The following is a 13,056-nucleotide window of genomic DNA, read 5'->3' as shown; positions in this document are numbered from 1 at the left end:
GCTGGCGCACCGTGAGTGAAGTCCACAGTGTGTTTAACATTCCGCAGAGGACAATGTGCGGAGGGATGGATGAGGCATATGAGACTTTTATCAGACGAGATGAGAGCTGTGACAGTCTGGAGCCCAGGTTTTCTGGGCTGTCTGTCTGTGTGTCCTTCACACTGTAGGCTTGGATGACATGGCTTGGATGCAGGGGAGGGGGGAGTTTTTATGTGACAGAAGGCTTTGCCTAATAGCCAGTCTGTTCTTCGACTCTCTGTTTTTCTCTGTCTCATACACGCACACTTTCTTTTCCTCTCTTTTTCTCTGGCCATATGCGCATCTGACATCTCTCCATCTCAGATAAAGGAGAGTGCCGACAACTGCATCGTTGTTCCAGTTGTGGTTTGAACAGCTTTGTAATTTTAAAATCTCTCTTGAGTGATCCAGATTCTGGAGTAGTTGGGGAACCTGGGCAGTTCACTGACTAAGGTGGCGCCGGCGTTCTGCTGGTAGAGAAGAGAGTTGTTTGAAAGAGACAACAGGGGTCAGGTCTGCCAGCCTGCCAAGTGTGTGGGCGCTGCTGTGACCAGTCAGTCTTTATAATGGTTGTCTGGTCCTACGACGGAGCCAGCACAGCGGTCAGATGACAGTCTGTGCAGATCTGGCTAGGAAGAGCTCCCTTTACTGACTCTGGATTAATGGAAGAGGGGAGAGGGAAGGCAATATGGGCGTAGGCTAATGATACAGACAGAAGAAGAAAAAAGAAGGGGGGAGGGGGGGGCAACAAAACTTGTTGTGATATGTGATATGATGAGAGACAGACACTGGACCAAGAAATAAAATAACAAGTCAGAAAAGAAGGGAGAGAGAGAGAGGAATATTGGAAGTCTTGAATTAAGAGAGAGTGGAGCGGCGTAGGTGCTCACTATTCATTACCTGTAAGCTGACGCTGTGTGCTTTCTGAAGGACAGATAAAAGTTTATCTTTCCAATGTGTGTTTTTCTCTCTTTTCTTCAATATTTGGGGCTTGAGATTGAAACTTCAAAGGCGTATTAGATACTCCAAAAATTTCAATTTAAGCCAAAGACATATTCTGCATTTAAAGTTTGTGTCTTAAAAAAAAATAATAAACATGCAGGAAACTTAAGTTTTGCTCTGATATCTCCGGACCAGAGACCTGCATAATGAAGGAAGATAAACCCGAGTGATCTGTGTATTCTGAATACCTTGTAATAGTTGTCTGACAAAGAAAGTTATCTGATTTCAGCAAGGACTTTCTGGTCCAGCCACAGACCTTTTTTTCATTGCATCAGGAAACAGCAGAAAATAAAAAGGGAATGTAAGCTCAGCACAGACCTGTAGTACAAAATCAGGTAATAGTAGTTTTGAGTGTATATGAGCAGGAACTATAATGTTTTGTCAACTCACGGCAATACAACTTATCAAAATGGTCAAAAATATTTTGCTCAGCTTTTAGCTCCGGTGTTTTCATTTACAGTTGCTAGGTTTAGAAGCATCAGTTAAGCTTTTAGTACTTTTGGAGAGCCACGTTTCTTCTCTTGTTTGCTGTCAACTGAGCACAGGTTGTTAAAGTTCGAGCAGCACCAATCCAGAATTTTCTCTTGTCCCTTCCACCATCAAACAGCAAACAATACATTTTTCATCGTATCACAACAGTAGGCAATAATACTGGCCCCCCGTGAGCCATTTATTTTTGACATGTTTCTAGATTTCTGATTTTTGCTGAATTTTAAAGCAGTAAAACTAAAAAGTATTTAAACTATGGCTGACAGTTGATATTTGTAAGTATTTAAAATTAATAGCAACAGATAAACACAGTTTAACCTCCAGAAGACCAAATGCCTTGTTAGCAGCCTGCATCCAGCATGTCCTCTCCTTTCGCACTCATTTCTTAGTGATACCATTAAGGTGATTCCATTATCTCCTCCTTGTCCTCCTCTAAGGAATCTTCTTAACGTCATTCTAGGCCATTTTAATTTGTAACCAAGAGTTTAATGGCCCTGCAAAATTGGAAGACACAGTCCTGTGACTACACAGGGATGTGCTATTCAGGGCAATTGTTGATTGGCAGATTGCATCTCAGTGACAATGGGCTTTAAAGGTTATGGTGTGCTTGCCAGCACAGTCATATTCCTAAATCAAGTGACAACACAGATGCTATTCAGTTTTAATTTCCCTTAATTCTTCGCGTGTCTGCTATGGCCAAAGAAATTGTAAAATCACTAAAAGCCCCAATGTAAGATTTAATCTTTACAGTGGTTTAATGCCCTTATCTAAATTCCTCTGTATGATTAACAGCAGGTACCTATGTCGAAGTGACCACGAAATTAGTTCATAGAGGAACAGCTGTATTCTTTCAAGGCCTCATACCTGCTGCAGCACAGACAAACCTGCATGATTATTCTGATTGGCTGAGCACCAGCACACTATTTTATTCCGCTTCACTGGCTCTTCTGCTTCATTGTGCGCAGTATGTATGCAGGAGAAGGCGTAATATATGCAACATGTAGTAAGTTGACTGCACGCAGTCCTGGGTTGCAGTGGTACATGCACTGCACCTCCTGACTACATTTTGAAATAATAGCATGCATGAACATGAGGTTGAATGGGGTTTACTTGAGGCGATACATCTAGTGGATGATGAGATGGATTTATCCTCACTGCTCGGATGAATAAGCTGTAGTGGACACAAGGGTCTTATTAAGCAGCCTCTAACCTGTACCATCATGCATTGCTTCTTGTTGTGCCTTGTCTCTTTACTGCTTTCAGATGAACTGATTAAGTATTTAGCAAAGAACCACTGGTGGTAAGACAATCCCACTGAATGGTATGAAAGGACCAATGACTGTGTAAGAGGCACACACTGTTGGTACAGTAGTATTTACCCAGTCAGCTTACAATGTGTGTCATATAATCATTGGTTGTTTGGTTTCACCCTCTTCCATTGATCTTCAGCCAGCAAAGATACAGTTAATTTTGTATACAGTATATTATGAGAGTTTTACTCCCAAAATGAAATGTAATTACAAAAAGCCTCTTTGCTCACTTCATGATTGATACAGCAGAATACACTTTTCTTGGCTTGATCAGGCAGTCAATTTAGATTCAAGTGTTAAATTATAGCATTATCGTATTTTTGAGTGCGTGGAGAGTGTGCTGTAGCCATTCTGGATTTCATGAGCATAGGCAGTTATATTTCCTGGGGAAAATAATCTCTTTTGCCCAATAAATCACTATGTAAATAAAGCAACTACCCCTGTTGAGCCGCTGTCGCAGCAGCGTTGCCGTTTTCTTTCACATCATTAGTAAAGCATTAGCAAATGCATTATAAAACATCAAGGTGGGTGGTATGTGAGTTCTGTGACGCCGTATTCAAACTCCAGACTACTAATCAAATTGGTAAATGTAAATCTGAGCATTTTTTATTGCAAAATTAAATAGCATTGATTAATCAAACATGCATCAAATACAGATGTTGTCTGCTAGTGGTTTAAAAACAAATCAGTGAAACAGTCATAAAACCAAGCTGTGATTCATCCTTTGTGTTATTCACCTCCAACACCTGCACAGCTGGTAGTACCTGTGCCCACATAGCAGCCACTCACCACAGAATCTTAATAGGGTCCTCGCTCCTCAATAACTGCTGTCACACTTGCTGAGAATCTTTCTTTCTGCCATGACAGGACAGGAAATGTTACCAGAGGATTCTCTGGATAATTCAAAATTATTTTTGGATTGAAAAAAGAAACATCTGCTCATAAGATGAATAATTAAAGACAAAGAAAAGGAATATAAAAGTGACTTGAAACATCTGACCTCTCTAGCCTGATCTCTTGAGGTGGGTTATTCTCACAGAGCCTTGAGTGCAGCTCATGGTTACCCTTAGTCTTCAGTATACTTTATCAAATCAGACAGACTTCATCTAGTGATCACACACTGTGCAACTCATATGAAGTCAAAAGGTCTGTGATGTAGCATGGGGCAGACTCGGTCATGCTTTGAAGGTAATCATTTTGATTCTAAAATAGTCAATTCCAAAAATAGCGGGTAACCAGTGAAGCACACTTTGCGGCTGTAGCTGCATTTTCAATGAGCTGGAATGGTGCAAGATTATTTTGTGCCAGTATGGAGAACAAAGACCTAGAGTAGGGTAAACTAGACAAGATGGCAGTACAGATGACACATTTAATATTTTGTTCCCATACGATAGCTTAAATGAGGGTTATATGCAGAGTTAAAATAAAGTAGAACCAATATCTTAATGGTCCATAATGAACAATGTTGTGTTTGAAGGAGCTACACCTAATTTTGCACTGCGTAGGTTTGTAGAGCCGGATATCAAAACACTGTTGGTGATTTTGTTCCTTGCTTGCAAGTGACCTCATGAGCCTAAGAAGAACAGCTAATTATACTCAGTTGAGTCCAGTATCCAGTTCCTATTATACAGGCATGCTCTCCTGTCTTTATTGTGGTTTTCTCACCCACCACCACCCTCCACACTCCGATCAATTGTCTTTTGCTTCTTTGTCTTTTTCCACCTCTCTGTGTCATTTTGTTGCCCTTCTCGTTTTCCAGCCACATTGCTCCGCATTAGGATATATCCATACCTCCATACCAATTCTAGCTGAAAAGATTATTGTGGTGCAAAGTGTTGGAAAGTTCACAGAGGTGCTCTTAATGAAAATTGTATGCAGGTGCTATTTGTAAATTAGACATCCTACACCGGGCTGTTAGATGAAAGGAAAGACCATAAATCTATAGAAAGAAGATGGGAAGTTGGCCGACAGCGAAGGCGAAAAGGATGTAAAACTTTCCAGGACAATGGCCAATTAAATTCAGCAGAGCATTAGCACAGGCTATTACTCATAATAGCCTACATCATGTCTTGGGTTGCCATCTACAAATCAGTGCTTGTTTTCATCCACTTTCCCTTCCTAATGTTATTAACCCTCTGTGCTTTCCTATTTTCCCTCCTTTATCTTTCCGTATCGCCATCGTATCTTGTTGCATAGCTGTTTGTAATGTTAAATCATCCTGCAGAAGCAACGTATTTTACTCCTTTAAGTAATGGCAGAGTGCACTGCTTCACTGGATAGTAAGGGTACAAGCCTGTCCTCGTGGGCTCTATCAATTACCATTAAGAATCTTCTCTCATTAGACCAAACCTTATAGGCCCCCGGGGTCTGGGAAATGGGCTCTGCCATCTTATGTGATGGAGTATGCTTAGATGGTGTCACTGCTGTTTGTTAATGCAAATTGCTGTAGTTATTTCCCCCTGCAAATGATTGCTACCAGTGCTGCGTATTCAGCCTCTTTACTTAATCAAGAACATCCTCACTCCCCTTATCAGCGATCCTCAGTTAGCTCTTCAGCTCCTCCCCTTTTCACTCACCATCTTTTTGTATGCTCACACACACACACACACACACACACACACACACACACACACCTCAAATCCATTCTGCATATCCAAGCTACTGCAGTATGATAATTCACACAAGAGTGTTTCCAGATGATGACTTAGGAGTCCTGCAGCTTCTCTGCCAAGAGCAGGGAATTCAAACTTAATCAGGGAGAGAACCCCTCCCTCCTCTATCTCCCACAGAGCTCCACGAGGTTGAGGCCAAAACAGGAATAGAATGAGAGAGACAAAAGTCAAAGTCTAGGCGCCATCATGCATGCTTCCAGTCTCTGTCTTTTCTTTTCTGTCTATTTCTCACAGGGAGCCTGAGGTTTTCTCCCATGAGGGATGGGTTCATTTTAGGGCTATTGAAGAAACTTTTGTTTCACTCAGAGAAGAAGCATTAGTTAGATTAGCTTTGTTCTCCTCTGTCAGTCCTATCTAAACTCTTATCTCTCCTTCAAACACTCAAAATGTTCAAATTCCCACAAGCCAAGCCTGTTGTCTATCCACCAACTAGGAGCACAGCCATTACGCTTCCCTGCAGCCCCAACAGAAAGCTCTGTGGCAGGTCTCCCAGATCTCAGCTCTCCCCTGTACACAGGCCATGGTCACACAAAGGGGAGGGGGCAGTGACCGGTCCTGATCAATAATACATCGACTGTGTTAAAGCTTATGAATAAGTCATGCGTGGAAAAAAACTCATTAATCAGGACACACAGGCACACATATAGGAAAGTGATCCTTTACTTAGACCAGGGACGATCAACAGACAGAAAAAGAGAACAAAGGAAGGGCTTAACATGAAGGGAATTTATCACCCACCCACTGACATTTTGTTTCATGTTCCCCTCTGTCTTTTCTTCCTTCTCAAGTAATGGCCTTTTTCCTGCAGGTGGAATAAATAAGTTATAACATCCATGTGTCTTAAGGCTTACCAAGGACCATCTAAATATAAGTAGTTAATTTGCTTCCATAGTAGAGGCCTTACTTTTACTTTTACTTTTTTTTGTTGTACAAATACCAGGGTGACTGTTTTGGTTGACTGGAGATGCAAGATGCAGTTGCGTTACACAAATCAGTCTGCCAATGTTTTACCCCAAACACCATCTCAGACGGGAGGGAGCTGTGTGAGAGTGCAGGGCCTAGCTCAGTGCAGACTTCTGTGGGCTGTTCTGAAAACAAAGAGTGAACAGCTTGTATGATGCCGTAGACAATTTGAATACTGAATAAGGTTTGTGTGGTGGATTGAAGTGCAAAAGGTAACTGCCAAGATTTTGAATGGAAGCAGCACTGTTGAATAATTAATGTCTCTGATGTATACTTAAGAGAGATGCCATGCTAACTGTACAGCTGCGAACGCTGTATCTGTGTGTGTATACATTCTGTCCAACATCATCATTTCTTTTGGCACTTAGTAATCTGGTACTCGATGCCAAGGTGTGCATGTTTTTCTGCTGTGTTAGTGTGTGTGTGTGCGTGGATTTGCTTATGTTGCTGCTGCATTATTTAACCTGTTGTTCATACAGGTAGCTTGACCACTATGCAGTTAGTTTTCAAAAGCCAACTTGATTCTGCGTAAAAGCTGTACACGTGTGTCTAGCATGCATTTTTGTGGGCACATATGTGGCTGCTCTTTGATGAGATACCCTGTTGAGATGATCTGCTCCTCGAGGAGGTGCAGGAGGAAGGGAGGAGGAAGCAGGTCTTTGTTTCTGCCAACAGAAGTATGTCAGACAGGAATACTCGGGGAGCAGCGCTCAGAAAAATATCGCTGCCTATGAACCGATGTGTAGAGTTTCTTTTCTTTTTTTTTAAGAATGTGCTGCATACAGCATGAGCAGGGGAAACAGAGGCAGCTGAGGTGGAACAATGATGAGTCTCAGAGAAGCATAGATGGGTGGAAATCACAAACAATCAACAGATTAATGTGGAATTAACTTAAAGTATCAAAGTTTCTATATGGAAAAGTTCAGAATCTTTGTTTTGAACAACAAAACCGCTTGGATAGAAGTAGTTTCCATCCATGCTCACTGAACATGAACTTTAACAAAATGGAATCTGACCTATAGAAAACTGAATTTTGCACAGGCAATATCCTATTTATTCACAAAATCTGAAACCAGTACCTGAGGCTATTGGATGGATTGTCATAAGATTTGCTATATATTCATTGTGTAAATCCTCAGGAAGAATTGTAATAACCTTTGGAGTCTTTTACCTTTTAACCTGGCCTCATCGTAAGGTAAAAGTTTTGGTTAGTTTAATCCTTGTTGATTGTTGATTTGTTTAAAAGGCCTCTACTATTTTTAAAAGTAATGACATTTTGTGTTTAGTGCAAAACTGAATCAAATGTTAGTGCTCTGTCTTTTAAGAACTGGATACCAGCTCAGATCTATGACATTTGTTCAGTGGCGCATAGTCTGAAAAAATTCTCCAGACTTAAAAATTACATTTCTGCGTTTTTGCGCCCATAGGGCATGCACGTTCACTGGCTCCTCCACTAGCACCTCTCAGTGCCCTGCACACATGGATGAGCATAAGATAAAATAACCCTACAGCTCTTCTAGACTTTCCAAATGATATTGGATTTGAATGGATCAGATTCTGCCAAACAGGCTCTTTTTTTTTTTTTTTTCCACAGCTAACTATTTAAAATCACTTCTTCCTGCTCAGTAAATGATCTGTGTGTAAATTGTTTGTAATTACTCGTTTGAGAAGTCATATTACTTAATATAAAAATTACCTGTTGCTTTATATGGGTTGTGAGATTAACTTCTCTGTAAAGCTTTAGTTTGGTAACAGTTATTATTATTATTGTCAGTCCTGTCTATCGCTCTGTCAGTGTCTAAAGGTTTAGCTTATAGCTTACAGTTTTAATCCAAACAAAGTCAGTTTAAGGTTGCAGTTAACTTGTCCTTTACATCCCAGTATTTTCCCTGTAGAAGTCACATCAGTATGACATCAGATGTGTATGCGGAATAATCTTCTTTGTTGATTTTGGCTCTGATAGATGAGTGTAAATCCACAAATATAAATGCGCCTTTCAAAACATTTGAATTAAACAGCATTTCTCTTCAATAAATGCATATTTAAAAAATTGCTGACATGTAGTCTTTTGAAAATGGAGAGTGTTACTGTAGATTTAGGAGATATAATAATATGAAAGATGGAAGAGGAAAGAATGAGGGAAGTTACGGGGGAGAGTTGCTTCTCAGGCAGGAGCAATGCTCTATCACCCTTACGACATTGTCCAATTAGAGCATATGATTAGTGTAGACTGTCTCCAGTGAAATTGAATCTCCCAGTCAGGCTCAGATTGCTACAGGTCCCTGCAATTTAGCTATCACTTTGTCTCTGTCACCACGGAGCTTCTAATATAACACCGACAGAATGGATGATTTCTACTTAGGGCCTAACGTGATTGAAGCTGATTGCATTTCACAAAGGTTTATTATATTTCTATAATGTGTGCACATGGTGTATGAGGGGTGTGTATTTGCGTGGTTGCATGCAGGTGTTTGTGAAACTGAAAAGAGTCGGAGGATTCGAAGGGATCTGATATATCTACTCTTCTCTTTTCAGGCTGCCAGTGCCGAGGGCAGACCCCTTGGATCCACGGGACTTTGACGACAGTGATTCTGGACCATCCATGGACCATGCCCCCTAATTCCACCAAACCCAACTCTTACTACATACAGCTGTCCTTCAGTGTCTGCTTCAGCCCTGTTGAGCTGTCAGGCCAGCCCGCTCTCTGTCAGCCATCTCCTTCTTACTCTCGCTCCCCTCCCCTCCCAGTGCCTGCTGGCAGTGAACCGACCTTGAAGAAGGGTGCTGTGACAAATATGGATGGCCACGGCCTCTCAAACTTTTTTTTAAATTCCTCACTAGCTACTAACTTTCTTTAATTGAAGCACACAAGTTATGTGCAATCAATTACCATCAGGCTCAATTTCCACAGCCAGTCAGATCCTTGGCTTACTGGTGAGCCTGACTGCCTCGGAGAGGAAGCCCGGGTATGCAGCCGAGCGGAGCAACTGTTAAACCCAGCAGATGTCAGGAATGGGAAATTCTGCGATATGGTGCAGTTCACTCTTCATCCATTTGCAGTATCACTTCGGTTGTGTCAACTTGACAAACTCTCCAGACTCTCGGACATAAAAAGGGAAAAATTGTCAGATGCCTTACATCGTTAAGAGACAATATGATAAATAGGTGTTCTGGGAATTATATTTTGATGTCAAAGGAAACCGAAGTGTCTCGAGCTTCTGTTCTATAATCTTGTCTCTTGTGTTTTCCATTCTGTTGCCTTCACCCCGGCTTTTTCTTCATCATCTACCCACCTCGCCAATTCTTTATGCTTGTAGATTTGTGTGCACTTCCTTCTGTGTGTCAGATCCATTATCAGTAGCGGGGGACATTTTGACACCTATTGATTGGTGAATGTTGCTGAGTCTTTGTTAGGTGAAAATCGAACTGTAATTTAACTGTGCAAAGTAGCACTCCCAATCTATCAGCTTTCTACTCACTGTAATGTAAAGGCTCATTACTCCCGGTCAACCTGCAGCGCATGACGGATTACAGTCCAGAAAAGCGTGTGCACTTTTTTTTACCTTGACCCACTCAACCGTCGCTGTCATCCATGATGTACCGCCACAAGTCTGTCTCTATCAGCAGTTTGTTTTTAATGTGATTGATTCTGTTGCCTTAAATTCCAAATTGAAAGAGGTGTCACCTCTAATATGCAGGACATGTTTGACAACAGCATTACTTCAGCATTGCACTAAGATGCACTGAAAGGTGTATAACTACGCAAGGAGAATGTTTGTGTGTCAGCAGCCTATTGAAATAACTCCAACAGCTCATACTTTATTCTAGTGTAACAGCAGACAGGAGTCTGGCTGTCTGATGTATTCTCTTGTTATTATTTGTCTATTTCTGTCTGAAATCTATAAATAAACAGTTTCTTAGATTGAATGTTGAAGATGACATTCACATCCCTACTTTAAGAACAGTTCCTGTGTTATTTGTCTCTTGCAAAACACCTGAAAACTGTCAATCATCCTAGACGCTATTATCAAAAAACCTTAAAGGCATGTGACGATGGATGGTGGCATAAGGTGGCTTAAAGAGAGAATTCATGAAGGGGAGCCTTTTCTAGTTTTCATCAAAGCAGCCACCAATCCGGATAGGGCTGAGAATAGGGGGTTTAGGAACAAAGGGGTTGATGGTACAGGGAAACTCTGTAAGAGCTCTGCTTTTCTCCAGATACATTTAAAGTCAGACATTTTGTTGTGTGCAGACCCAGACAAGCCAGAGACCACTCTCAGCCACAATCAGAAAGCCTCCGTCTGTCAGCTGTTCATTTTTCTTTCTCACTTTCCTTCTCTTGTCAGAATCACACCATGCGGCACACATTGGCTTTCACACCTGCTCTCTACCTGAGCTGCTTCATCACGCAAAGAATGCTTTCTCAGCATGTCCAATTTCTCCGAATTGAAATATAGACTTGGAGAAAGTCATTTAGCCAGTGGCCAATGCTGTTCGGGTGGTAACACATCTGGGTTTGCATTCTCTTGTGGGTTTCTCTTAACAGAAATAATGGGGCTTAATGATTTACCGCAAGAGGCATTGATCTATAGCATTCACTAAGCCACTGTTGACTGGCCAAGTACCAGAGCACTCAACCCCTTTTAGAGATTCTTTTTTCTTCTTGTGTATTAGTTTGGCCGGTCCTAAATTGATTTAAGTTAGCTGGGAGGAGGCATAGCTAGATACAAACTCCCATGCCATCAAAGGGAGGCTGGTTTCAGCGGACAATCATTATCCCATCATCTGTCATGGCGTCCAGCCTGATCCAAGAGATAATAACAAACCTGAGGAGCCACAATGTGCCTGTTGTCTGGAGAGGAAATGGAGAGGAGAAGATTGTCTGATCTTATTTATGCAGGGAGACCACAAGGTTCCCTTTTTTTCCACACCCAATTACACCTGCTCTTACAGGTTCACTTCACTGAGCATGTTCACACAGAGGCAAAGATGCGCAAATAAACACAAGCACGGCCGTAAAACCTCTGCGTTCCTGTTGGGCAAAAAAAAAAAGAGACTATTTGTGTATTTGTATTGACATGAATTAATTGCTTCATGGGTTGTGAGATTGAATTAGCTACGTGATATGCTTGCTAGTGGTGATGCAGCTTTGATTGCCGCCTTTAATGGAGCCTATTTCTCTCTGTCATGATTTAAAAGACAGTTGGAGTCTGTGGCTTTGGAATAATGAAACGGCTCCACCGCCCACCCACCGACTATGACATGCCTTAATGATTCTGTTTATTAGCATGCAAGAGCTGGAAGAGAAATAGGGATTTTCACTAATAGCATACCACTCGTTGCTGTAAGATACAGGCGAATGTTTTGGTCCATGTAAGGCTATACGTTGTGAGGACCAGTTCATGGAGTGAAGACGTTTTTGGCTGGTCCCCTGACAATTCTATAAAAGAAGCTGTTTGAGGTTCCAAACTTTGGTTTTGGGGTAAAATATTTTAGAATTAGCTGTTAGGGTAAAGGTTTGACGTTTATTTGTGATTTGTAAGGGCTTAGGAAATATCACATGCATGAGTGTGTTGCATATATATAAATGTGTGTGCTTTTATGTATTTGTGGGGGATGTGCATTAGCCTGTGAAAAGTAATGGTTGATTTACAGAGACTTGCACCTCTGCCCTTGATCCGATTGCATGTTCTTGTACCATTCAAGAGAATGTATTGCTTCTCTCATGGGAAATGCACTTTCTTATTCATCTTCATCTTCCCCTTGTCCTTTTTGCACACACACACACACACACACACACATGCACAAAGAGGCATCCTTCAGGGGATGTTAGATTTTTCCATTTTACAATAACTGTTATTACACTTAGTTTGATAAAGACTCATAGACTTATTATGCATTTTAGTTACAAAGCAGGAGGTGTAAAATAGACTAAATTAGCAGGTTAGCCTAGAAGGTAAAAGTATCAAAAACTAATGAAAGTGGTATTTCTAATGTAATCAGGAAGTGTTGTCTACATCAGTTCTTAGTATTACTAGTTAAAGCCTGCACCTGCAACAAAACCTCCATCTTGTCACCATTTCATTTAATGCGTTCGACAAAGGGATGAAGCATCTCCAAGAAACACTAACAGGGAATAAATTAATCTCTTCCCACTCATCGATTTTGAGCTCGCATGAGATGAGATCTGGGGAGAAGGTGATGCAGGTTGTGGACCATCCCAGACTGAGTGACAGCTGGAATCTGTCAGAGGTGGCAGGTACAGACAGCTGTCTGGCAGCCCCAGCTCATAAACAATGACTGGGTGGAGACGAGGCGAAGTGGGGAATCCATCTCTCCTCCTGACACCCTCAATCACTCTTACATCCCAGAGTAAGCAAAGACATCTAAGGGCTTCTGTCTTGAACCTCTGTGCTTTTCCTGTCTGAGCATCTTATGTGGGCAAGTGAAGGAATTGTACAGTGAGAAGGAAAAAGGAGACCGGGGCGGTGTTGTGATCAAAGCAGCCTCATACCACGGGTTTAAAATGAAGCTTGTTATGAGGAGACATTAAAGTGGTCACATGCAGAGTTATAGAGATGAGCATCATGATGGGTGCGCAT

The 13,056-nt window shown here is 41.5% G+C and overlaps 1 protein-coding gene across 2 annotated transcripts in view; it reads left to right on the top strand.

Moving 5' to 3' along the window:
* trim44 (tripartite motif containing 44) overlaps nt 1-10,411 on the top strand; it is a 37,138-nt gene extending 26,727 nt beyond the window's left edge. For both annotated transcript variants that reach the window (XM_026364876.1, XM_026364875.1), the window contains exon 6: nt 8,990-10,411. In XM_026364876.1, coding sequence (XP_026220661.1) covers nt 8,990-9,074 — 85 coding nt within the window. In that variant the 3' untranslated portion in view covers nt 9,075-10,411. The remainder of the gene's footprint in view (nt 1-8,989) is intronic.
* The last annotated feature ends 2,645 nt before the right edge of the window (nt 10,412-13,056 follow it).

The sequence above is a fragment of the Anabas testudineus genome, chromosome 6, assembly GCF_900324465.2.
Source record: "Anabas testudineus chromosome 6, fAnaTes1.2, whole genome shotgun sequence".
Lineage (NCBI taxonomy): Eukaryota > Metazoa > Chordata > Actinopteri > Anabantiformes > Anabantidae > Anabas > Anabas testudineus.
The sequence above is the reverse complement of the archived record's forward strand: the minus strand, read 5'-3'. Positions and strand labels throughout refer to the sequence as shown.